This window comes from Numida meleagris, chromosome 3 (assembly GCF_002078875.1).
Source record: "Numida meleagris isolate 19003 breed g44 Domestic line chromosome 3, NumMel1.0, whole genome shotgun sequence".
Classification (NCBI taxonomy): Eukaryota; Metazoa; Chordata; class Aves; order Galliformes; family Numididae; genus Numida; species Numida meleagris.
In genome coordinates, this window is record NC_034411.1 from 75,496,291 (window position 1) to 75,520,935 (window position 24,645).

Below are 24,645 nucleotides of genomic sequence, written 5' to 3' on the forward strand. Positions count from 1 at the left end.
GGGAGCTTCCACCCGGATCCCGCAGCGCCCTGCTAGAGCGGTACAGCTCTTGGGGGACTACATATCCCAGCATGCAGAGGGCGCCCGTTCTCCCGGCAGCCCGCCCCCCCGCCGGGCGGAGAGCTGCATGCTGGGAGCTGTAGTTTAGCGCGCGCGGGGCCGGCCCGTGGCGTCACGGCCGGATGACGGCGCCGGAAGCGGAAGTTGGGAGCGAGGTGCGCGTCCCTCACGCGCCCCACGTGTCGCGCGGCGGTGGCCGGAGGTCGGCTCTCCCCCTCCGCAGCCCCGCCGGCCCTAGCATGGCCGACCTGCGGTTTCACCTGGCGGAGCCGCTGCAGCTGGTGGCGCGCAGGAACGAGAAGAGCGGCGCGGAGCTGAGCAGGTTCCTAGGCAAGCAGGTGAGTGGGCGGGGGCCGGAGGGCAGGGGTGAGCCGTGCCCCCCTCACCTCCCCACCGCGCCGCCGTGTCCTCGCTTGGGCACTTGGCCGGAGCAGCCCTTTGCTGTGGAGAGGCTTTTTCATCTCTCTTCGTTTCCCTGTACCCGTGCCCTCTCTGCCCCTCATCAGGGCGTGTTCTGCCCAGCAAAGCCGCGGGATCTTCCGAATCCCTCAGGGTGGCTTAGTGCGAGGGTGGTGGTGAGGGACAGCAGTCGTGAGCCGCGTGGCGACGACGTCCCGTCCTGCAGCTGGATGCTCTGCTGCCTGTGTTCGCTTTAAACCAGCGTGTGGAGTGGGAACGGGACTGAGTTTCCTGCGGGGTGCTTCCCTTCTTACTGCAGTGATGTTGAGGACATGTACTTTGTTTAGCTGCTTTCACGCTTCAGCTCCACGAGCTGTGAATGGCATGCCTGCTTCTAGGAGCCCAGCTTGCCTGTGTCTGTGGTACACCTGCGGAGGTGTAACAACAGAATATCAGCACATCAGGTGCCATATTACTGACGCTGTTCATGCCAGAGTTTTTGGAACCCCTAAGTTTTGTGTGTAATTTGATTCAAAATCTATGTTTTCTTTTGAGTGTCTAGGAAATCATAGAATCATTAAGGTTGGAAAAGACCACTAACATCACCTAGTCCAACCATCAACCTATCACCACGCCCACTTAACCATGTCCCTCAGTGCCACATCCACATGGTTGTTGAACACCCCAGAGACAGTGACTCCACCACCTTTTGGGCAGCTTGTGCCAATGCAGCACCACTGTTTCTGAGAAGAAATTTTTCCTAATAACCAACCTGAACCTCCCCTGGCACAACTTAAGGTCATCACCTCTCATCCTATCGCTGTTACCTGAGGGAAGAGGCCGACTCCCGTCTTGCTCCAGCCTCCTTTCAGGTCATTGCTAGAGTGTGATAAGAGAGTCTACCCTGAGCCTCCTCCAGACCGAACAATCCCATTTCCCTCAGCCACTCATCATAAGATTTGTGCTCCACTATTCCAGTTGTTTAAAGATGAAAAGTAACCATATTTTTTCAAAATATGGACTTTTTCACTCCAAATCCTTGTCTCCTAGGTGAGAGTCTTTTATATTGATAATCAAGGCTCTCTGTTGGTAGAGAGGCAGCAGATAGATGGAGTGGTGAACAGGGTGCGGTTTCTGGGACTGCTGAAGAGCCTTAGCCCCTTCTTTTTTGTGGGTGCACTGAGGGAGGTGTGTGCATCAAGAGTGACAGTCTCACTAGCTGGATCCTATGCAGAGAGTCTGGAACAACACGCTAATTAGAAGTGGCCCATTTTCTTGAAAACTGAATTCCATTTCCAAGCTTTGAAGCTACAGATTAAGGAGTGTATTAGGCTTTGTTTGCCACTAGGCAACCACAGTCTCCAGTTGTTTTACCTGATTTTCCTACCAGTATGTAACATAGGAAACATTTATTCTGGAAATCTAGAGCCCTTCGCTATGTCTTCCTGGCCTCTCATTTATTCAATATTCCACAAAGCGTTACTAATGGAACTTGCCCACAGCCTGAAAGAACTGATTTTTGAGATGCGTGGTAAGACCCTGTGTTGTGATGGAAGATCTTGCTTTAGTAGGTAACAGAAATAGAGCTTTTTATGTAGAATTTTAATATACCATTAACTCTGCAAAGGTACAGCAAATTTCTGTGTTCTTAATGAGGAAAATGGGGTGCAAATGGGATAAAAAGATCTCTAAAACAGTTTTTCTGTAATGGCTTTCTATTTCTGAGTAATTTAAGCAAACTTATACCCACATGCCACTGTACATTTCTGTACCGTCTAGAAAAAATTCAGCTTCACAATGTGTTGGAATGTGCTTTTGGTTCTGTGTGCTGTCAAAGGTCTATTTGAATCAAAAGCGTCTTCATGTGTAGTACTGCAAGTGCAGACTGTGTGCAAATAGGCATAGTTTTGGCTCTCTGTGATGGTGTAATATCAGTGATGGTGTTCGTTATATGTGAAGAGTAAAATACTTGTAGGAAGGGAACAGTGCAAAAATATCCTTATTCCTTTATGTTCTTTATACACCTCAGAGTTTTAAGCACTGCACAAATAGTGAAAGGTAGGATTTGAAAAAAAGACCCTTTTTTCTTGTTTTCTTCGTATATTTTGTGGAACCATCTGTATCTCACATTCTATTCTACTATTTTACCTGTGCATCATTTTGCCCTTCTTTTTCCAATTTAAGAATGAAAAATGTATTAGTCATAGTTCCAACATTGTATTTATAGCCCTCTCATTTTAGGATTTTATGGCAAGATATGCCTTTGTTCCTTTATTTTTTTAAACAGATGTAGAAAAACAAGGTGACCTGTCCTAATTTTACCCAGTCACTCAGAAAAATGTCCTGATAACTAAAGCAGACTACTATTTCCAAAAAATATAGCTTCAGATTTTTGTTTGAAAGTTTAATTAGGCTTACAAGATGTAGCATTATAAGTGAGGGAGGATATTCTGCACTTTCCACCCTGATGTGGATTCTCATGTGCACTTCTGGTTTTGAAGAGCTGTTGTTTTTCTGAGACAATATGTTACAATCTGTTAAGGAATACATTGATACAAAAGTCAGAATGTTCTTAGGGTCATCAGTTGAGTGGTCTGGGCAGCTGTGTTGAGTGTGGAGTGCTGGAAGAGGTGTAGGACAGTTCTGCCTATTTTGCAGGTAGCTGAAGTTACCTCGTTTTCCTTGTGATGCTGCATAACCCTCTTTTCCTCTTGAAGCATATGGGTTAGAGGAGCGCAGGTTTTCTCCTTATCTTACTGAATTTGACAGGAATACCTGTGAGCTGTGACCAGAGGAATGGCTGTCCCATGGGCTCAGGTTGTTCCCTACTGTCATCCCTTCCTAGTCTGGAGTTTTGGACTCAGCCAGTTCTTAAGAAAGATTTCTGTACTCGGTGGGCAATGAGTAACCTCTCACTGCAGGTTGGCATAGTGCTGGGGGAGCAATCAGGGATCATGTTTAATTCCAACGATTGATCCTGGCTGTGCTTCTCCTTAGTGTCTATTCTGTCAACAATGCACAAAGCATGCATTTATTGGATATTTGGTGGGACTGTTGTTTGCAATGCCTTCTGGGCAAAGTTACTGTCCTAGACTCAAACAGTAATACTGAACGCTTCCAGATCAGCTGTCCTTTGCTACTGACTGAGAAAGCTGTGTATTTCATAAAGGCTCTGGATTCAAATAAACAATTTCTTTGTAGAATGAGAATGTTGCCACTGTGTTTTTTTCTTTCTTTCTTTTTTTAATCACTTTTGTATATCCTAAGGGCACTATAGATGATTAAAAAAAATCACTTGCTCTCACAAAATTTCTAATTGATTTGGAGCATGGTAGTCATGTAACTAGACAATGTTACCGAATGAGAATGATCCATTACACTTATTTACTACTTTACTGTTACTTGTTCTTTTTATTTAATATTAAAAGCTCTAATTAATGAATTAAGCACCCTGTTGTGTCTTGTTCAGATAAGCAAAGATGTGTTTGATTAGGAAACAGAAGGTACTTGTTATTTACTTGTTACTGTTATTAACCACTTGTGGTTAATGTAATAGTTTTAATGTTTGTAATGTGTATTACAGTTTCCCTGATTTCTTACATGCCGAGTGAGTAAAGTCTTGCAGCTTGAACAAGTACATACATACACTAAGAGGCTGTCAACTGTTGTTAAACCGTAGGAGATCACCTTTGGAAAGCAGTGCTCAGGACCTCTTGTGACAATGAAACGATCCTGTCTGCATGCACAGCAGCAGGTTTTACACAACTAACAAAAGTCCAGGGCTGGCAGAAATTGACAGCACATGTTGCTAAAATGAGGCTATCTAAATTGCAGAGTATTTCCGTAGAAGTTCAGTAAGTGACTATTTTGTTTGGAAAGCTGCCCTGCCAAGCTGATATTTACTGCTGTTTGACAAGAAGGGTAGAATAGTCTTGGTGGTATGAGTGTTTACTTTGTCAGTGCGGGAGGGGAGAGTGGGAGGTCAAAGTTGAGAGCAAAACCACTGTAGTATGAATTCATGATATTCATTTTTTCCTAAGTCAAAGCACTGTTATATGCTAAACATCACAGGAGTGGAACAGTGTTTGGATAATAGCATGAGGTCAAAGACCAAAGAAACTAAAGCTTAAATACACAAGAGATGGTGGTTCTTCAGTAACAAAGGTTGGAAGATTGTGGATGTTTTGGTGTTTTATTTTTCGCTACAGCAGATCAGAATCTATTCTGTGTGTATTCTAAAGCCTAATGTTTTACTTTGCATAAAGGAATAGTTTTATCCAAATTAAGAAAAAATCTCAACTCCAACTTGCAGATGTATGCCTTTTGTCATTATTCATCACAATGGCTTCTAATAGGAAAGTAACAACAAAACTTCTTCGAGAACTTGAATTTGTAGTTTTTTATAATTCCTATTTAGTGTGTCATTGTTCATGACACTCATCTTGTTTCCAGCTTTATCAAATGATAAAGTACTTCCACTGGATATTTTTTTCCTGTAGAATTCACTATGAAACCTGTATGAACAGTTCTGAGACTAAAAGTCTATATCATTTACCATTTAACCGGCTCCTTCCTTCTTTTTTTTTCCTCTCTAGACTTGGACTCAACAGGATCGACAGTGCATCCTTGATACTTTAGCACTGTTATTACTGGATAAGGAATGCACTTTACTAATTGGGCGTCAGCTTCGTCCAGTCTTGCTGGATTTGTTGGAACGAAATGCATCTGCCATTAAAGCTGGTGGCCAAATCAACCATGATCGGCATGAAAGGCTGTGTGTAGCAATGAGCAAGCTGGTTGCTGACCACCCTGATGTTTTGCCGTAAGTAACATAATGCCTCAGAGTGTATGCTCACCAGTATTCACTGGTGGTGGGAGGTGTTGTAGCAATGCTTTGGATTGTCTTTTGCAGTAACGAATGTCCTTTTAATTGAAAGAATGACTTACAAAACAGAAGTCTTAAGCAGTGCTTCTTTAAAGTCACCTAAGAGTCAGTACTACTTTTTCAGTAAACAAGAGAAATCAGAGATTTCACCAGAATTGGTACCATTTCCCCCTTACTAATCAAATAATAATCTCTAAAAAATTAAAGCAGCTGTTGTAAGCTGATGGCTACAGTGGTTATCTTTCGCAGGCATGGACAAAGTTAAATACCAGCCTTGTTCACACTGTGCCATCAGTTACTGTTTCTGGACCTCTGAATTAAAACATTATTGAGTATTTTCCTTTGCTCTGGCATAGATGTCTCTGTTCCATCTCTTTCTCTCTCTTTTTTCTTTACAAAGATTTGCTCTGAGATATTTTAAGAACACATCACCAGTTTTCCAGAGACTTTTCCTGGAGAGCTCAGATACAAACACAGTCCGATATGGGCGCAGACGAATGAAGTTACGGGACCTCATGGAAGCATCATATAGGTTTTTACAAAAAGAACAATCAGTTTTCCGAGAATTATGGGACTGGAGCGTGTGTATTCCACTCCTAAGGAGTCATGACACTTTAGTCCGTTGGTAAGTTTAAAAATTTCAAATCTTTTCTATAGAAATATAGCTGTATCTTGAATTCAGAAACTACAGGAACAAGAGTGTTGTCAAATATAACAGCCAGGGTGACATGGATTCAGGTATTTAACATCTTTTATCATGACATAGATGGTGGGATTGAGTGCACCCTCAGCAAATTTGCTGATGACACCAAGCTGAGTGGTGTGGTTGATACAGCAGAAGGAAGGGATGCCATCAAGAGGGACCTTGATAAACTGGAAAAGTGGGCCCTTGTGAAACTAATGAGGTTCAACAAAGCAAACTGCAAGTTTTTGCACTTGGGTTGAGGTAATCCCAGCTATGTATACAGACTGGGAGAAGAACTTAAGAGTAGCCCTGCTGAGTAGGACTTAAGGGTCTTGGTTGATGAAAAATGTAACGTCAGCCATCAGTGTGCACTTGCAGCCTAGAAGGCCAATGGTATCCTGGGTTCTTGCAGAAGAGGGGGGACCAGCAGGATGAGGGAGATGATTGTCCCTCTCTACTCTGCCCTCATGAGGCCCCACCTGGAGTATGTCCAGGTCTGGGCCCCCAACACAAAAAAGACATGGAGTTGTTCGAGCATGTCCAGAGGAGGGCCACAAGGAAGATCAGAGGGCTGGAGCACCTCCCCTACGAGGACAGACTGAGAGAGCTGGGGCTCTTCAGCCTGGAGAAGAGAAGGCTCCGGAGGGACCTTCTAGTGGCCTTCCAGTACCTGAAAAGGGGCCTGCGGGGAAGCTGGGGAGGGACTTTTTGTAAGGGCATATACTGACAGGACAAGGGGAAATGGCTTTAAACTGGAAGAGGGTAGATTTAGGCTAGATATTAGAGAAAAATTCTTTACTGTAAGAGTGATGAGACACTGGAACAGGTTGCCCAGCAGGGTTGTGGATGCCCCCTCCCTGGAGGCATTCAAGGCCAGGCTAGATTGGCCTTTGAGCAACATGGTTTAGTGGGAGTTGTTGCTGCCTATAGCAGGGGGGTGGAACTAGATGATCTTAAACGTCCCTTCCAACCCAAACCATTCTATGATTCTTGTGTTGTGAGACAGCTTTATGTTATTATGAAGCCAAGATATAGGAGTTGTTGTATTCTTTGGCAGTGAGTCTTGAGTTCAGTGTACTGTGTTTGTTTTAGAAATAACATGAAATTGCAAATATGAAAGGGTAGTTGCAGAGGAAGAAATAGCTGAGCAGAGAAAATGTAGTTTTCATTGTTTTATGTTTGACTTCGTTTGTTTAGGAAAGTCCCATCCTTTATTGTATTTCTGTTGTTTTTCAGCATTTCAGAGGAATGTTAGCTAGCTGATATGTTAATGATACAGTATATAATAATAGAATTTCTTTTCTCTGGAGAAATATATCAGAAAAAAATACTAAAATCTTAAGTATAGCATTAAAATAATTTCTACAGAGAAAGTTATCTTCATGTTTTTCCAAAATTGGTATTTTGATTTGCAAGTGAGAGTTGTCAAGCTGAATGTTTTACACTATGTTTTGACGTTTTGTTCTAAATATAATTTTTAGGTATACTTCGAACTGTCTTGCTCTGGTTACATGTATGAATGATGAACATAAATTGTCTTTCATGAAGAAGATCTTCAGTCCTGAGGAGCTGACACATTTCAGACTGAAGTAGGAACTTTTTCAATATTGAACAGTTGTTTTTGTTGATGACTTTCAGTTGAATTAATATACATGGATGTGGATTTGACAGGCTACTAGAAGAATCTCAGGTGCAGAATGTGGAACAAGCTCTTGTTTTGGCCAATCCGGACTCCTCATTTTGGCAAAAGGAGAAAGAAGTGCAATATAAACAAGGTCATATTGTATCGGGTGACCTGTCTGCAAATGTAGTAGCTGTATGTGGTATCGTGCTGCCTAGACTGAAGTGTGTTTCTGAAGAACAGCAGGTATGTAACCCACTGTTAAGTCTGTACCTTTTTTTTAAAGAAATTCTGCTGCTGTGAACTGACTTCATCATTATTGCTACTAAAAGGGTATTGAGATACTGTAGATAATTTGTGTATCTGTTGTTTTTTGATGCATGCTGTAAGCTAGTGATACATAATATCGGCACTACAAAGAAGTTTTGCAGTGGAATGAAACAGTGAAGGTATAAGTATAATAGGGCTTCCAGTATCTGAAGCCCTTCCACTACTTGCAGGTGACCTGCAGGAAAGCTGGGGAGGGACTTTTGCAAGGGCATGTAGTAACAGGACGAGGGGAAATGGATTTAAACCAGAAGAGGGTAGATTTAGACTAGATGTTAGGAAGAAATTCTTTACTGTGAGGGTGGTGAGACACTGGAACAGCGAGGTTGTGGATGCCCCCTCCCTGGAAGCATTCAAGGCCAGGCTGGATGGGGCTTTGAGCAACCTGGTCTAGAGGGAGCTGTCCCTGCCTACAGCAGGGGGATTGGAGCTAGAAGATCTTAAAGGTCCCTTCCAACCCAAACCGTTCTATGGTTCTGTGATTCTCATAGTCCTGTTGATCTCAACTTCTTTGTAGCAGCACTTAAGAATGTGGTATAAGAGAATATTCAGCTTTATAAAGTATCTCCATTCCAACGAGGATGTTACTTCCATAGCTAAGTAAAGCTGTGGAAGGGTCTGAATGCAGTTGCTTTCATCTGCATGAAGTAGTGCTTTGGGCTGTACAGGGATCTTATCGACAGCCTTTCTCTGAAGTTCTGTTCTCAAAGGAAAACAAGGCTGCTCCTTACTCTTCTAGAAGGCAGGATAAAGGGAAAGGAAGTAAGGAAGAGCTTACTTTCTCCATTTCACTTGAGTGAAGTATGATGCAGAATGTAGTGTAGTGCTTTATGGTTTTAGCGAGTCCATCAAATGCATTAGTATGTTTGATTAAGTGGAGTTTCTTCTAACCTATTTTTTCTTGAGATGCTATTAATCTTGAACTGTTCAGGTTCTTTTTTGTAGCTACAGTCAGTATTCTTGACAAGTTTTCTCATTAAGGCACAATTTTAGATTATATTTGGCCTGTGTATTGTTACTTAATTTTGCAACACATCTACAAGTGAAGGACAAAGAGATAAATGGAGACTTCTAATATCCAGAATTTCTTGAGTAGCAGAAGAATGAGAGAGTTTTGTCGTCCCATTTTTTTTCTTTTGCCCCTCTGCTTCAGTGATTTAATTTATCTTTTGTGTGTGTGTATATATATACATAGAATTGAGTATATGGTTTGAAATTTATTGCCGCAAGGAGAAACTTTTGCAACAGAGTGCTAGTCTTTGTGCCATATACTGACATATTAGTGAGTGTAGGATGATTAAAATATTTGGAGAGCATCTGTCATTGATGAATTACCCTTCGATAAACTGTATCCATTGCAGTTTGAATGAAGCAAAAAATTATTCTGAATTTAATTGCTCAGCCCCCCATGTATTGAATTTAATGACCATATGCTTTGGACTGTGCAGCAAGAAGCAAATACAGCACATCAGTTTTCATGTTTATACGTAACCTGAGTCTAACTGCTGTTTGATTTTTTTTTTTTTATTGAGATCCATTCTGATGACTTAATTTCATTTATATTGCAAATTGTATTTGATTGACGTGAATGTGATGATTGAATAGTTACTGTGTCTGCTGCCAATTTAGTGTGAACTCCCATTGGGAACAAATTGTACGTATACTATATTAAGTGTTTCACCTATAATAGGTTTTTGATGAAGTCTATTTTAATATCTGTCATTAAATACAGTCTTCATAGTCCACAGCTCTAGGAACTTTAATTTCAGTTGATGTGTGTTGACAGATCTGTAGGCTAAAGTTTTCTGATAATCATACTTGCTCTGATAATTGTTCTGTGTAGTAAAATCTATTTAAAAAAAAAAAAAGAAACTTTCAGTATAGTAACTCAAATTTTGTTTTAACAGGAAAATACCACCAGCCATTTTGTTTTGGTCGAATCTGCCTGCACAAATCTTCAAAACCTTGCTATTGCTGTAGCATTTCAAAGTCCTGTTTTATTGGAAGGACCAATAGGATGTGGCAAAACTACTTTAATTGAATATTTAGCAGCCATTACAGGAAGAACAAAGCCTCCTCATATTTTGAAAGTCCAGCTTGGGGATCAAACTGACAGCAAGGTAACCGATGACATTGTTTTATGGTAGGATGATGATACATCATTTTTACTTAAAGTATGCGCTTGCTTTTCTAATAAGATAACATATAACATTTTTGCTAAGACATCACAACCTCCTACTCTTACGGTATTGCTCTGGCTATTGATGAGAATAATAGAATTGAAGAAAAATCAGTTAAGCTTCATTATTATTTAAATTCTGCACATAATTGTGCATTATCCATTCTGTTAAAGTTCTGTGTTTCATCAGGATTTTTCCTACTGTTGAAAAGCTCCACTGGTTTTATATTTAAATATAATATATTTATAATTTGTACTGTCAAAAAAAACATTTCATTCTAAAATGACAGCAGCTGGTACCAAAGGCTGTATGGACACTTTTGTTTCAGTTTCTAAATGGGCTGATGTCAATTTAATTTGATCACAGTTATTTGTGATAAAGGTGAAATGAGCTAAGACTGTATGAGGACACTTGCACTTACAAAATACTGATCCAGCTCTACCTCTAGACATAAAACCAGAGGTGAAGATAACTTCACATTCATCTGGTTTTGCGTATATAACTTTTGAGTCTGAATTGATTAATGTTTGACTCAATTTATATTTGATTTTTTGTGGTCGTTGGTATCTGCCAACAGTGCTGTCTGTTTTCTATTAGTGTACAGAATCACTTTCCTAATTTGTGTAGAACAGCTTCCTTCACTATCTGAAATGTGTTCTCTATGAGAGTGTCTTTTCATATCCACAAGTAAAACAACCATTTTAAGAAAAAGTGATCAATTTCAAGGCAGAAATTGTGAAATAGTGGAACCATAAGCTTAATTATTTAAGGAACGTTAAAGTGTGAAAGTTACCACTTCACAGAAAGCAAAATTTGGTTGATTTTGTGTCTTCCATAGACTTCTTGTGGGACTTCTCATACTTTACCATCTCAATCAGACTTTCCTATAAGATGTAGTGCAGTGCAACTCTGGACAGTTTCCAGTGTTATGCTGTTGATTTTCTCCATTAGAGTGGCACAGCTATGTACAGAGACATCTAATTACCTGGTTCATTTTTTTTGCTATGCTTTAGTTATATTATTGTAGATGTGGAGAAATGAAACTTTTTCTTAAAGTGTAATGATGGGCCCATATTACTAGGATTAGCAGACAGTGTTATTTATATCCCAGTTTTGTTCATTTTCACTTTAAATTACGAAGGTATGTGATGAACAGGTCTGTAATTTACCAGTTGTTTCTGTCACAGACGCTGCTTGGTATGTATCGCTGTACAGATGTCCCAGGGGAGTTTGTTTGGCAGCCTGGAACCTTGACACAAGCTGTTACCAAGGGTCATTGGATACTTCTGGAGGATATTGATTATGCTCCTCTGGATGTGGTATGCAGGTTCTTGTTCGCTCTAAAGTGTTTGTCTTCCATAGTAGCAATTTTTGGAGTCCAGGCACTGTGAGTTCCATGGCAATTCAATGAAAATAATGCTTCTGCAACAGAGGTTAAGAAGAACTAGCCTGGCTTTGTTCAAAGACTGTTATGTTGCAATTGTTCTTGTCGCTGCTTTAGAGCAGCCGTGACATTGCCCCTGATTTCACTCTGAAGAATTGCAATGATGCTACTAATGAGCTATGTCTCTGTTAAATCATGTTCCAATATTTGAAAATAAATGCAACTCCGAAAACCTCAGAATATCAAAGTCACTGTATTAGGTTGATATTTATAGTATGATTTTTCTAGTGTCTTTATTTTTTTTCTTTTGGTCCATATTTCTTTCCTCTAGCTTGTTTATTAAAAATATATTATTAAGCACTATGGATTTTAATTGATTTCCTGTTTTCAAATTCAGAACTAGTACTTGTTAGAAGTGTCATCCTTCCCCTTTCAAGTCATGGCTGCTGAAATCCTATCTCTTGCAGAAACAATGTTATAGAGTTGTTTTGCTGTGCGGGCCTACTGGACATTCTGCAAATAGTTGTTTTCTTTTATGTCTGTTTTGTAAAGCATCCTTTATGCAACTAACTAACCTGATATCTTGCTTATTGGTTTCCAAGCTTACAAAGTATAGGGAATTTATAGAAACTCCAAGAAACATTGCATATGTGTACTAGACAGTTTTTTCAATGCCAGAGGCTCCTGCAGTTCTTTGCTACTTTGAACTCAGCTCTTTGCACTCGTTATAAATATGCCCCAAGTAGTGTTCTGCATTCATCTCTTTCTTCTGGTCTCCCCTGCAGGCATCCCTTTTTTTTTTTTTTTTAATATATCTAAGTCTCCATACTTGCCTTCCTCTCTGCTGAAGGAGTGTTATGGACCTACCTCCTTTTTCTTCTACTCCACCATTATTACTGTCCTTCTGCATGGAAGGGTAGATTCTTTAAATACATCCCTTATTCTCCTGGAGAGTAGCAGGATATACACTGTAATAGTATTAATGTTTTAGAATGACATCTTTGAGATGAATATCATCTTTGTTTAGCTAGATAAAGAAAACAAGCCTTCTGACGCTTCTGAGAACAAAGTGAGTCATTTGACAACTCAAAGCCAGTAGTTTTAGTTTGGATTTGCAGCGTGAAAACTGTCATTTCCGTTCTCATATTAAGTCTGAATGGAGGAGATAGAAGGTAGGGAGCAAATCATACCTGTGACTTCAGTTGCTGACTAAAATTGATTGAGACTCAACAGTTCTTGTTAGCGTCACTTAAAAGTGCAGTCTGCAGGAAAAGCTGTTGCTGACAACCTAGTGGCTCAGTGGATGTGCTCTAGCATTTCACGTGTGGATTGAGTGTGAATGGGTAGGATGTTTGTTAATGTTTGCCCACCCAAAAAAAGATTGCTTCATAGAGTTTCTTTTCTTCTCCAGATCTCTGTCTTGATTCCTCTTTTGGAAAAAAGGGAGTTGCTAATTCCTGGTCGTGGTGACTGCTTGAAAGTAGCACCGGGATTCCAGTTTTTTGCAACCAGGAGGTAAGCATGTAAAGTTAAATGAGTTAATATGAATTGTCATATTTTTAAGTCAAAGTCAGCAAGTTTAAAAAGTAATTGGTCTGAGCATTCTAGCAATTTCCAGTTATTAGGGGATAGAAGGTATGGAAGTTGTGAAAGGAACCTTTTCTGTTTTAAAGGAACATTATATTACTGCTGGGTGGATCCAGTCTTTGAACAGGAAAGCCGCCTCAACAAAGTTAAAGATTAAAAAAAAAAAAAAAAAAAAAACTTTGGGGGGAAAAAAACTGCTAAATCAATTCCACCCCATAACAAAATACCACTCTTTGCAGTTACTGTGTGAAGAAGGTTTATAATTGAAACTCATAGGTGTCTTGTCTCTGTGTGTTGCTTATGATAGGCTTAACTTACTGTCACTCATCTTTCTGCAAGTTTCTCTTAAAAGATTTTGCGCTAGAGTAAAAAAAAAAACAGTGATAAAAGAACAGGAGATTTGGAAAGCAGAGAAAGGCAAGGTGTGGTGTATGGCAGTACAGTGACAAATGATGGGTAAATAAAAGCATACTTGTTATCCTGCAGTGGCAGTGCTTAATGTGTTCTTTGCACTGAAAATAATGAATTCTTCACTAAGATACAATACATGCATTTCTTCATGTTACTTTTATTTAGAGTATTCAGTTGTGGCGGTGGTTGGTACAGACAGCAAAGCAGCCATGCTACTCTTCTGGACAAGTATTGGACCAAAATACATATGGATAACATGAGCAAAATAGAACTCAAGGAGGTATGGTGTGTTTTGCTCTATTTCTGGCATGTGAATATTTGTTTTAATTAAGGAAAAATAGATGATTTTCAGTAATAAATTTGATCCTTACTTTTCAAGTTCAGCAGTACACATGCCCTTACCACTTCAGATCTATCCTGTCAATTTTGAAGTAAATGGGCAGTTTGATAGGAAAATATGAAGTCAATTATATAAAGATTCTTGGAGTTTGCGTTGACAAACACAGTTTTCCTTTGAATGGGTCTAAGAATCAAATTGCTTTGCCTTTTTGTAGCTCACAGAGATTAAAAAAAAATGAGGGGGGGGAATAGAGCTTATTGTAATCCCAAGTTCTAAGATTTGAGATGAAAAGTAGTTGCTAAGTTATCAATTACAAATGACTGTTTCTAATAACATTTCTTGTTAAATTCTCTAAGGAATTTTTGCTTAGTTTAGTCCATCAACAAATTGAGGGAGCCCTGGACTTCCGTGAAATGGAATTCTCTAAGTGTTTTCTTTGAGCTTAAAGAAGTTTGATTGTAAAAGAGTCTTACTGAAGTGAAGAGGGGGTGAATTATCTATAGCAGAAGATTTGAAAGAGAATTCTCAATTTTTTTCAGAATTGAAAAGTTTTTAAGTAGGATTCATCCGCACTCAGCAGCAAGTACGGTTATGAGTGATCTTAAATATCAGTGTGTTTTCCCATTTTGTTATTTATCAGTTCATTATCAAGAATGGGGCAAGAGCAGCACCCACTGCTGTCCTGACTCATCTTAGAAGTCACTTTGACAGGGAAATGCCAGTACTGGTTCCTGGCCTGTATCTGTGGAATAGCTTGTTTAAGGAAGCAATGATTTTGGTTGGCAAGCTTTAGCAGAGAGCTGAGCTGAAAGTAAATTATAGAAGAAAACTTAGTCCTATGTGTATCTTAATCAAGGGCAGTGAATAGACAACTTGGGTGCTCAAAAAGGTTATCATAAAGTGGAATAGAAGACAAGAACTTATGTGATCAGTTTTAAAATTTTCATGATGATTTGAGTTTATAGATAGAGTTGAATATACTTCAATTTCTTCTGTTGGTATTTGTGCAAAGGTATTAAGTAAATTGCAGTAGATTTGAGTTGGCAAAATTCTCTTTTGGCGTCCAGATTGACATCTTAAGGGTCACAATGACTGAAATTTACTTCAGAAAAGAGATTACAAGAGACTGGTTTTGTGCAGCTTACTACCTTGAGTGTTGGCTCCTGAAGTGCATCTTAAATGTGCGAGAGTGATGGTTTCCATCCGATGATAAAGATTTGCTTTTTTTTTTTTCATTTATTTTTTTCTTTTTCCATTTTCAGATTCTTCAAAGCAGATACCCCAACCTTGCTCTTGTAACTGATCACTTGCTAGACATTTTCATTCACCTTACGGGAGAGAAATATCAGGCATCAGAAAACACTGATTGTGGTTCCAGGCCCATATCAGAAGATGCATCAGAATCAAGATCAGAGAATAAGAAACCTAATCTGGAAGGACGAGAACTTTCTCTAAGGTTGTGTTTTCATAGAATCATGGAATCATAGAGTGGCCTGGGTTGAAAAGGATCTCAAAGATCATCTAGTTTCAACCCCCCTGCTCAGTGCAGGGTTGCCAGCCACTAGACCAGTCTGCCCAGAGCCACATTCAGCCTGGCCTTGAATGCCTCCAGGGATGGGGTTTTCTTATGTATTTATTAGAAAGAAATTTCATCAGCTAGCTGTGGTGTTCAGGTGGCTTTATGTTTTAAAACTTTCTTAATATTGTTATAAATTCAAATAATTAAACTGAAAATGTGAAGAGTCAGTTTTGAATTATAAAATTATGTTCAATATATCTTTAAAAAGAAAATCTCAATCTAAATTATTTCCTTTACCTTCCTATTATCTTTGAAAATATTTTGTTGTTGATAACGATCTGATACCTTGTAAAGTAGTTCTCCATAGCTTTCTGGGTGAATAGCATGCTGGTTTTTATGTTTTCAATTTCATAATTAGTCGCAGTAATGGTTTAATGTGATATGTATTATCTATTTCCAAGCAACCTTTTAGAAAGTGGTAGTGTTTGTCTTTATGTGCTCATCTATTCCTTTAATTATAGCACCCTTTTTTGTATGTGTCTTCCTGTGTACAGCTTAAACAATAACTAGGTGTGGAATTGCCAGATGACATAATGAACTAAGCTGAACATAAGAAAAGATGCTGTGAATTTTGACTGTGTTATACTAAATTTTTTTGTTTTTAGAGACTTATTGAATTGGTGCAGCAGAATTGCTTACAACTTTGACAGTTCTTCCTCAACCACAGCAATGAATATTTTTCAGGAGGTGCGGTAAGATTTAATCTGGAAATTGCTTTCCCAGATACTAGTGTTGTGTCACAAATCACAAATATGCTATTTGGGCATGTGAGATAGAAATTCATATTTAAATATTTATGTTTATTTATATTCCTCGGAAGCTATTGGACTGTAGTTGAAATGTTTATCTTCTGTGTGCTGGAGGCTTTTCTTAGTATTAGGAAAGCTGTTTGTGTTAAGGTGCTGAAGGCCAATCCAGACTGACTGCTGCCATACAGAAAGTATGCTGCAACAGTTTCAGGTGATGTGAGGTAGGATTGCAAGTGATTGAGGAAACGCTTATGAAATTGATACAACTTAAAAAATATATATATATCATTTAAGCATTCATTTCATTCACTTGTGTTGTCCATTATGTATGCAATAAGAAAAAGGCCCTAGACTTCGTTGAGAGAGTCTTTAAAATGCTAGATGTTCTTGATGTTTGCTACTTGTTATTCAGGAGCTGTATTTACTCCCAAATCTTACTGCAGAAATCTCAAGGAGAGAATAAGTGTAAAAAGTATTTATGAGAAATGCTTCCAAAATTAGAGTTAAATATGAAATAAGGGATATAGCTGTATGGATGCATTCAAAACTAAATATAGAAGCTGGATTTATTAGTAGGAATGTAATTTTCAACCTTCTCTGCATTGGATTCAGCCTCATATAAATTAAGATAGTACTTCTCATATAACGTAAAATTTGTATTGAAAAAGTTGGTTTGTCTTCCTCTTCACAGGCATTGGACTGTTTCACGGCTATGCTGTCCAACCAAGGAAGCAGACTGAAAATGGCAAAAGTTATTGGCAGTAAACTAAATATTTCCAAGAAGAAGGTATACTGAGCTAAAATTAATTTGACATCTATCAATAATAGACTATAAGTAGTGGGGTTTTTTTTAGTGATTAATTTAAATGTACTGTTCTACTGTTTTCCTTAAAAGTTATACCCATCTCTCTACCCTGCACACAGGGGACAGTTGTTCTTATTTCTTATTAGTTGTTTTATCGTCAGCTGTTTTTTCTCTGAAAGTTTCAATGAACCTGTTACAGAGCACACTGCAAATCACTTCATGCAAAAGGAGCATGATGCAGCTGCAACAGTGCAGTTATGTAAGCATATAATACTGCTTGATGCACTGAGTAGTAAAAAGTGTGTAAAGATTTTTGTTTTGCTTTTGTGTGTGGTTCCTCCTCATGGCCCAGTCATTACAGTGGACTTTAGTCACTTACATGGAGAATCTAGAGATAAACATGTTCTTCCTTACTGCTTAATCTGTAATTAACAATTCCAAAGCTAGAAGTACTCCTCTATAAAGTAATAGCGTGTGATTTTAGAAGAGTTAATAATGCAGTGCTCCTCCTTTCCCATGGGAGGAAAGAGCAGGTGGAGGAGGGAGGAGGAGGGAAGAAATCCAGTTGAGATAGGATAAACTGTTTTATTAAAAGGAATGTGAGTGTGACATAATACAGAATAATTAAGAGTAATAAATCAAAACAAACCAGAAATAAAACCAGAGGGGAGAGAGCCAGTCTGAGTCTTCATTGGCAGGCCATTCATGGCTCACCTCCCAAAACAGATGAGCTTTTCCCCAGTCACCCAGAATTGAAAATCATGTGGAAGCTCCTGGGAAATGCTGTACAACTCAGTGTCTCTTCCTCTTGGAGAGTCAGAAGTCATGTGAAGCTGCTAGAGAAACCAGGAAACAGCTTTGCTGTGCACTGTGCCCCTGCACCCAAACAGCCTGTTGCATGATGTCATGATATGAGATACTGATAAAACCAGGACAGTATCCACCCCTTTTTCCATATCATGACATCATGCTTAAATTGTACGACACAAATATATACACATACAAATCATGACAACAATAATAAGCATTATGTACGTATATACCTATAACTACTTTGTCAGCTATTTCTGACCATACAGGTTTGACTGTGAAGAAAATTCTCTTTTGTTAATTAAACATGGAAAAGCTTTCCAGTTGAGGGGACAGATGGATCCCTGAAACTCCTCTGTTTGTCCTTTTTTTTTTCTGTTGTTTGGTTACAGGAATGTGTTATCCTCCGTAATCATTCTTGTTTACAGGGAGGCATTCCTCATGGTTTTGGGTTTTTTTTTTTATTTTTTATTTTGAGGGAGGTTGTTTGTTTTTTATTTGTTAAGCTAACTGTTCTCTGGTTTAAGTTTGTGTAGTTGAGCTACCATAGTAAACAGAATAGCGTAATGGCATAGAACTCATTACCAAGTTATTAAATGGAGAGATATTGTTTATAAAGTAAATAACATCTTCAGGATTTTAGGTGTGAATATGTAAAAATTCCCTAAAATATTAAATAAGATTAAATAAGATGCAGAAAAAAGTTGTTTACACCTTAATGCTGGTAGCATTGCAAGGGTGTTCTCAGTGTTATGTTGCAGGCAACATTGATATTGGACATCTTGATGCTTTCTTCACAGGTGGAGTTCTTTTGTGAACTCTTTAAACCAGAAATTTTAATCAGGGAACAAGAAGTTTCTGTGGGAAGAGTGTGTCTCATGAAGAAACAAACCCTGGCTCTTACTGTAAAAAGGTAGAATGTCTTGGAGTTTTCATTTGAATTGAAACATCTTATGTTGGAATGGAATATATTGGAAGTCACATAATTAAAAAATGCAAATCAAGTAATCTCACACAAATGGAAGAAAAGTGACAAGATTTCTCATGTAATCTGAGTTTCATTTTGTGCGTCTTTAAGACTGTCTGCATTGTAATTCTGGCAGCCAAAGCGTGGGGATTTTCAGATTCTTTTATACAAGAGTTTCTTCAAAGCAGTTTTGGATCTGCAGTTGTTGTAACAAGATTTTGATGACTCTATCTTTGTGAATGGAAATCTTTGTAGTACATGACACTAACTCCGCTGGCCTGGACCCTCTTTGGGAACCCTGAATTCTTAGGTTGTATGTTAAGGAAAGTAATTATCTTATATAATATGTATCAGGATATCTTGGAATTAATTTTTCCAAACCTCTTTTTTAAGTCAATAATAATAATCCTGAATTCAAACATTCCTCTAAAAAAAAAAATAAGAAAAGTAAAATTGAAATGAGCTGCATAAGTCTTGGCTTTGAATAACTTCCTTTATTTTGTCAGAACGAAGCAAACCTTTGCTGCCACCCGACCATCTGCAGTATTGATTGAGCAGCTTGCAGTTTGTGTTGTCAAAGGAGAGCCTGTGCTCTTGGTTGGTGAAACAGGAACTGGTAAAACCTCAACTGTTCAGTACCTCGCTCATGTTACAGGTAAATGCAATGTGGAGACCTACTTGTGCAAAGGTTATTTAAGCAACAAAACACAGAAACAAGTTGATGTGCTTTCTGTTTCTTTTCTAAGGACACCATCTGAGAGTCATTAACATGAACCAACAAAGTGACACTGCAGATCTGCTAGGGGGGTGAGTTGGTGGTTACTGTTATGTTTGTATTGCACAACAAATTGGCAGTGTAAGAACAGCCTTCTAGTGCAAGCGTTGTTGTATTGTCAAATAATTATTTCAGATGCAGACCTGTTTCATAGTTTCCTAAGATATTTATAACACGTTTGCATGCAGAAACCTTGCTTTCCTTGCTGTAGAACGCAGGCACTTTAACTGAAATGTATGCGTGTGTGATGAAGTAATTTAAAAGCAGAACCCAAGGTTGCTTTAAAAACAGCTAAGCTGCTCAGTACGAATCTGATGAAATGTGCACTAGGCATATTAGTAGTGGCAGAACTATTTTACTTACTAGTGCTCTTTTGTCATTATAAAATTAATTTTATTAGGTGGTTTAAATACGTGCTATTTTTCTTCAGTCATTATTTTAGTGGAAAATAAACTTTGGAAACCTGGGTTCTCCAATGTGAAATCTTGTTTCAGTAAATTCCTTTGTTAGTACACAGTCGTTTATCATTGTCACAAAGGAACAGGAACTAAAAAATAATTACTCTTTTCCTTCTTTCCAGTTATAAGCCTGTGGATAACAAGCTGATCTGGCTACCTCTGCGAGAGTCTTTTGAAGAACTCTTCTATCAAACGTTTTCTAGAAAGAAAAATCAGACATTCCTGGGCCACATTCAGACCTGCTACAGGCAGAAACGTTGGCACGATCTGCTAAAACTAATGCAACATATTCATAAATCTGCTATTAATAAGGAAGCAAAAGAAAGTGCATCTGGTGAGAATTCAGACTGATCAAATGCAGTGGTGAACCACTGCAGACAGTAGACAAGTAGTGGTGAAGTTTTTGTTCAATGATTGTGTCTTTATTATGTCCTTTCTTCTGGTTTTGAAAAGCACAATCTCTGTCTACAGCAAAATACTCAAAATACTGTTAGAATAATCTTTTTTTCTAACTGATCACTGCTGTCTGCTATGTCTAACAGTGAAGACTGTCTTGTCTGAACCACTGTGCTCTTGACATTTGCTGTCTACTCAATGTGCTACTTCTTTGCTGTGTTGGTGAACAGTCCTAGTTGTTTATGTGTCATTCCAGCATATGGATGCTTTAGTACTTTTTCTCAGACCTGCATTCTTACTAAGTCTCAACAAATATCACCTATTTTAAAAGCAGAAAAAGCACAAAGTAGTAGGGTAGCAATGACTTTAAAAGCTTTCAGGAGCTTGCTAATGAGTTGATTTCACTGCCAATTATGCTGACTTGATAAGTGTTTTACTTTGATTTATTGTTGTTGTCTATGAGTAACATTTTTTTCTTCTTTTATACTTTGCAAGCAATTTGGGACAGAGGCAATACTGCTGGTTTGTCTTGCCTGAAGTGGTTTCTGGTCCTAGATCTAATGAGTGAAGTGGTAGCGTTCTTTCAGAATGGGCCAAGTGAAATTACTTATGAACTCTTCCCCCCCCTTACCTGACTATTCTGAGGATACAGATATAAAATTAAATGTACACAAATATTAAAAAAAAAAAAAAGAGAGAATATAAGGTCTACTTAATGCAAGTATTGACAATCCTGAAGTAAATAGAGAAAAGCTGAAATTTACTGTAACTTGCAAAGCAGGGAAAGTAAGTCATGATGATACTGCGTATGCAACAAGCTATGACTTTAAGGAAGGAACTGAAATAAGTGCAATAGTAAATAACTTCATAATTCTTAAGCAACAGTATTTTTACTATTACTGAAGTGTTCATTGTTGATCTGTTCTGTCATAAGGCTTGTAAATTTGCTTCTATTTTTCTGAGGTGTCTTTTCTCTGGAAACTGGGGAGTGCTAACAGTCACTTTGGAACCAAGTGAATTGCCAGCCTAAGCATTTGTTTTTAAGCTAGAATGAATAGCAGATCATCTGTATCCATATGTCAATAGTTTTCAGCTAAATTGATTTTTTTTTTAATTAATGGGATGTTGGTTATAGAACTTGAATGTTTTTTGTTTCTTAGCTAAGCTTAGTTTTCTGTGTTTGAAGCAGCTTGATAGGCATGATAGATGTGGATGTGGCATTAAGAATTTAGTGATGGGACTCAGTGCATCAGGCTTGTGGTTGGACATTCTAACCTAAATGATTCGGTGATTCTATAAAAGACTGCTTTTAAACACTTTTGTCCTATTCTGTTGGTACAAACTCAAATTTTGTTTTCCTTATAGGCTCACCACTGAAGGAAAAGTGGGAGGCATTTGGTCTTAAACTGAATCATGCTCATCAGCAGATGAAGATGACAGAAAATGCACTTCTCTTTGCTTTTGTAGAGGTATTTAGAGTTTCACATTATGATGCTGGGGAAAAAAATGAGGAGGACCATTTATAAAACATTGTGATCAGTGTTACATAAATAATTTCTTGGCAGGAATCTTAATGTGAAGTAAAACTTGTTTCACAACAAGTATGTGGAACAGAGTGTTCTGCTTTGGGGGGGTTGGTGTTTAGATAGAGGGAGAAGAAAAGGGTGTTTGGTGGTAACACATTAATTTAATGCTGTGTAATAAGGATTAGGGCTGGCATGATAGAAGGATATTGACAGTATGGCATGTCAGCTTTTCAAATGTATGAGATTACAAAATACATCTTTACCAATCTCCAGTAGGATATCCTCATGTGTAGGTGTTCCATTGAAGTTTTTAATAGTAACAATGGGTACTCTGTATGTACCTAGAAGCGATTTGTGAAAGGTTTTAATCCTATGGTATTATAGTCTAACGATATTATATGTGATAGGGGAAATTATGCTTTATGTATAGCAGTTCTTTATCATCCAATATTCATGTATGAATATATTCTCAAATTTTATATAAGGCATATAAAATGACCAGTCCTCTTTCTGAAAAGGACTACATAAATAGATGTTTGAGTGAGCATAGTTTTAATTAATAAAGTCTAGCTCACTGAGAAATGTAATGCTGTTTTTGTTATTGTTTGGATTTCTTTAGATGAACTGTCTTATGAGTGTTGTCATTGGAGCTTTTGGACCACAGTGATGAGTATTGCTGACAGGCAACACTGTGTAAACAAGAAAGCCTAGTTCTGTTATAAATGAGCCAATCTAAATGGTAGTAATTGTCTGGCTTTTATGACTTACAAAATAATTGCTATTGTTGAGGGAGAGTAGTAAAACTGCAATGGCTGTAAAGAGATCTGGGACTGCCCTTTGTCTAATGAACCCATAGACTGAAGAACAAGTACTTCCAATATGCAGATGATATATCACTGCTGGTGATATGAGTAACAGATTGATCTTATTTTCAGGGTACTCTGGCACAAGCAGTAAAAAAAGGAGAGTGGATTTTATTGGATGAGATTAACTTGGCTGCAGCAGAGACTTTAGAGTGTCTGAGTGGTTTATTGGAAGGATCATCTGGGTCGCTGGTCTTACTAGACAGAGGAGACACAGGTACTGTTTCTGTGCTCTGTGCTGGTTTTTTTTCTGTCCAATCTGTTGAATTCCCAATCCTGAATACATAATGATCGTTTACCATCATGGTGAATCTGTGCAGAGGAGAATGTGTTCTTTCTGTACTTCACATTTGTTTTCGAGAAGTGGGAGTTTAATTCACTGCATCTCGGGAGACTTCGGATCACATATTGTTGTTGCTTTTGCCTGTTTGGACTCTACAAAGAATAGGACTCTAGTACTTATGTAAAATATTACTCTTTCTGAAGAGTATTCAAGGGGTGTCGTTTTTTCAGAAAGCTGAGCTAGTAAATGATGCAAAGTCACTAACCTCTCTTGTGCAGACCACGCTCCAGCCAGTCTCGAAGAAACAGCCACCTTGGAAGACAAAAATCCCCACCCCCTTCTTCCTCTGCTCCAGTTCGTATTGTTTAGCATGATATTTTTGTAGTAGAATGTGACTTTGACCTGTTAGGGTCACAGCCGGACCCAATACAGATCTGATGGTGAACAGTAAAACTGCTGAATATTATTTTCTAGAGTTACAGCTGGAGACAAATGTTGCATGAGCTCCCCAGGCTGTGTTTTCTTCCTGGATGAGGGAAATGCTTCCCGCTGTTACGAAAGAGACGAAAGGAGTTTCATGTTGAGGGATTATATAATTTATGAAATATTTGGTGCTGTTAAGATACTCTGTTATGCACAAATCAAAATAGAGGTTTCACTTGCCTATGACTGTTGAGTAAAGATGTGGGGATACTTCTACTAAATTATATGGGGTTATTCTCTGAAGGCTTATAACCCCGGCATTTTAAGAAAATGTAGTAGTGCGGTAATAGAAAACTGGCTTAGAAGAAATCTACCTCATTTAATGTAATAAATATCCTGAATTTAGAACTAACCACTTGTTTCATGTTTCTGTTCTCCTTTAGAGCCTCTTGTTCGCCACCCTGATTTTCGCTTGTTTGCATGCATGAATCCAGCTACGGATGTTGGAAAGCGAAATCTTCCTCCAGGAATACGAAACAGGTAGGGGAAAAAAAGGAATTCTCTAACAAATTTCTCAAACTTTGATAAAGATAATGACTTTAAGTAGCTTTGTGAGTTGATTCAACAAAGAATGCCTTATTTGAAGCCTGAGAATAAAAGCGTGAACTCTAGCTTCCTGTGGCAGATGACTTCCACATCATAGTGAGGGTTTTTGTATGAAATAGTGTCAGGAAAATACTTCTGTAAAGTTGCCAAGGATGAACAAGGAGTCTAGCAGTAATGTGGAGCCCTGTCACTGGGGACAGGGGAATAATAATTCTTTACAATTAAATTGTCAATGCCTAGGAGCGCTGTTACAGCTTATGTTCCCCGTGGGGATTATAAAGGCAGGTGCTTCATGCCTTCTTACTCTTGGTAACTCAGAACCATTGATGATCCTTGCAAAAAGCTATATATTCCACCTTGTTCACTCAGAAGAAAGCTGGACTACATGGTGGAACGGGTATATGATATTAGAAATATTGGGATTTAAACTATGTCTAGGAAAATAGGAGATGTGGCAAATTCATTCCTCAATAATACCTTCTCCTGAGTGTATGGGTCCTCTTGTATTTGATGTAGTTCCTCCAAA

General features: G+C 38.4%; 1 protein-coding gene across 3 annotated transcripts in view; it reads left to right on the forward strand.

Moving 5' to 3' along the window:
- MDN1 (midasin AAA ATPase 1) overlaps positions 168 to 24,645 on the forward strand; it is a 96,097-nt gene continuing 71,619 nt past the window's right edge. For all 3 annotated transcript variants that reach the window (XM_021392323.1, XM_021392324.1, XM_021392325.1), the window contains exons 1-19: positions 168 to 398; positions 5,055 to 5,281; positions 5,745 to 5,969; positions 7,511 to 7,618; positions 7,701 to 7,896; positions 9,885 to 10,097; positions 11,345 to 11,476; positions 12,953 to 13,056; positions 13,705 to 13,819; positions 15,142 to 15,335; positions 16,064 to 16,145; positions 16,899 to 16,994; positions 18,623 to 18,735; positions 19,296 to 19,444; positions 19,536 to 19,596; positions 20,145 to 20,356; positions 21,784 to 21,887; positions 22,880 to 23,024; positions 23,957 to 24,053. In XM_021392323.1, coding sequence (XP_021247998.1) covers positions 183 to 398; positions 5,055 to 5,281; positions 5,745 to 5,969; positions 7,511 to 7,618; positions 7,701 to 7,896; positions 9,885 to 10,097; positions 11,345 to 11,476; positions 12,953 to 13,056; positions 13,705 to 13,819; positions 15,142 to 15,335; positions 16,064 to 16,145; positions 16,899 to 16,994; positions 18,623 to 18,735; positions 19,296 to 19,444; positions 19,536 to 19,596; positions 20,145 to 20,356; positions 21,784 to 21,887; positions 22,880 to 23,024; positions 23,957 to 24,053 — 2,789 coding nt within the window. In that variant the 5' untranslated portion in view covers positions 168 to 182. The remainder of the gene's footprint in view (positions 399 to 5,054; positions 5,282 to 5,744; positions 5,970 to 7,510; positions 7,619 to 7,700; positions 7,897 to 9,884; positions 10,098 to 11,344; positions 11,477 to 12,952; positions 13,057 to 13,704; positions 13,820 to 15,141; positions 15,336 to 16,063; positions 16,146 to 16,898; positions 16,995 to 18,622; positions 18,736 to 19,295; positions 19,445 to 19,535; positions 19,597 to 20,144; positions 20,357 to 21,783; positions 21,888 to 22,879; positions 23,025 to 23,956; positions 24,054 to 24,645) is intronic.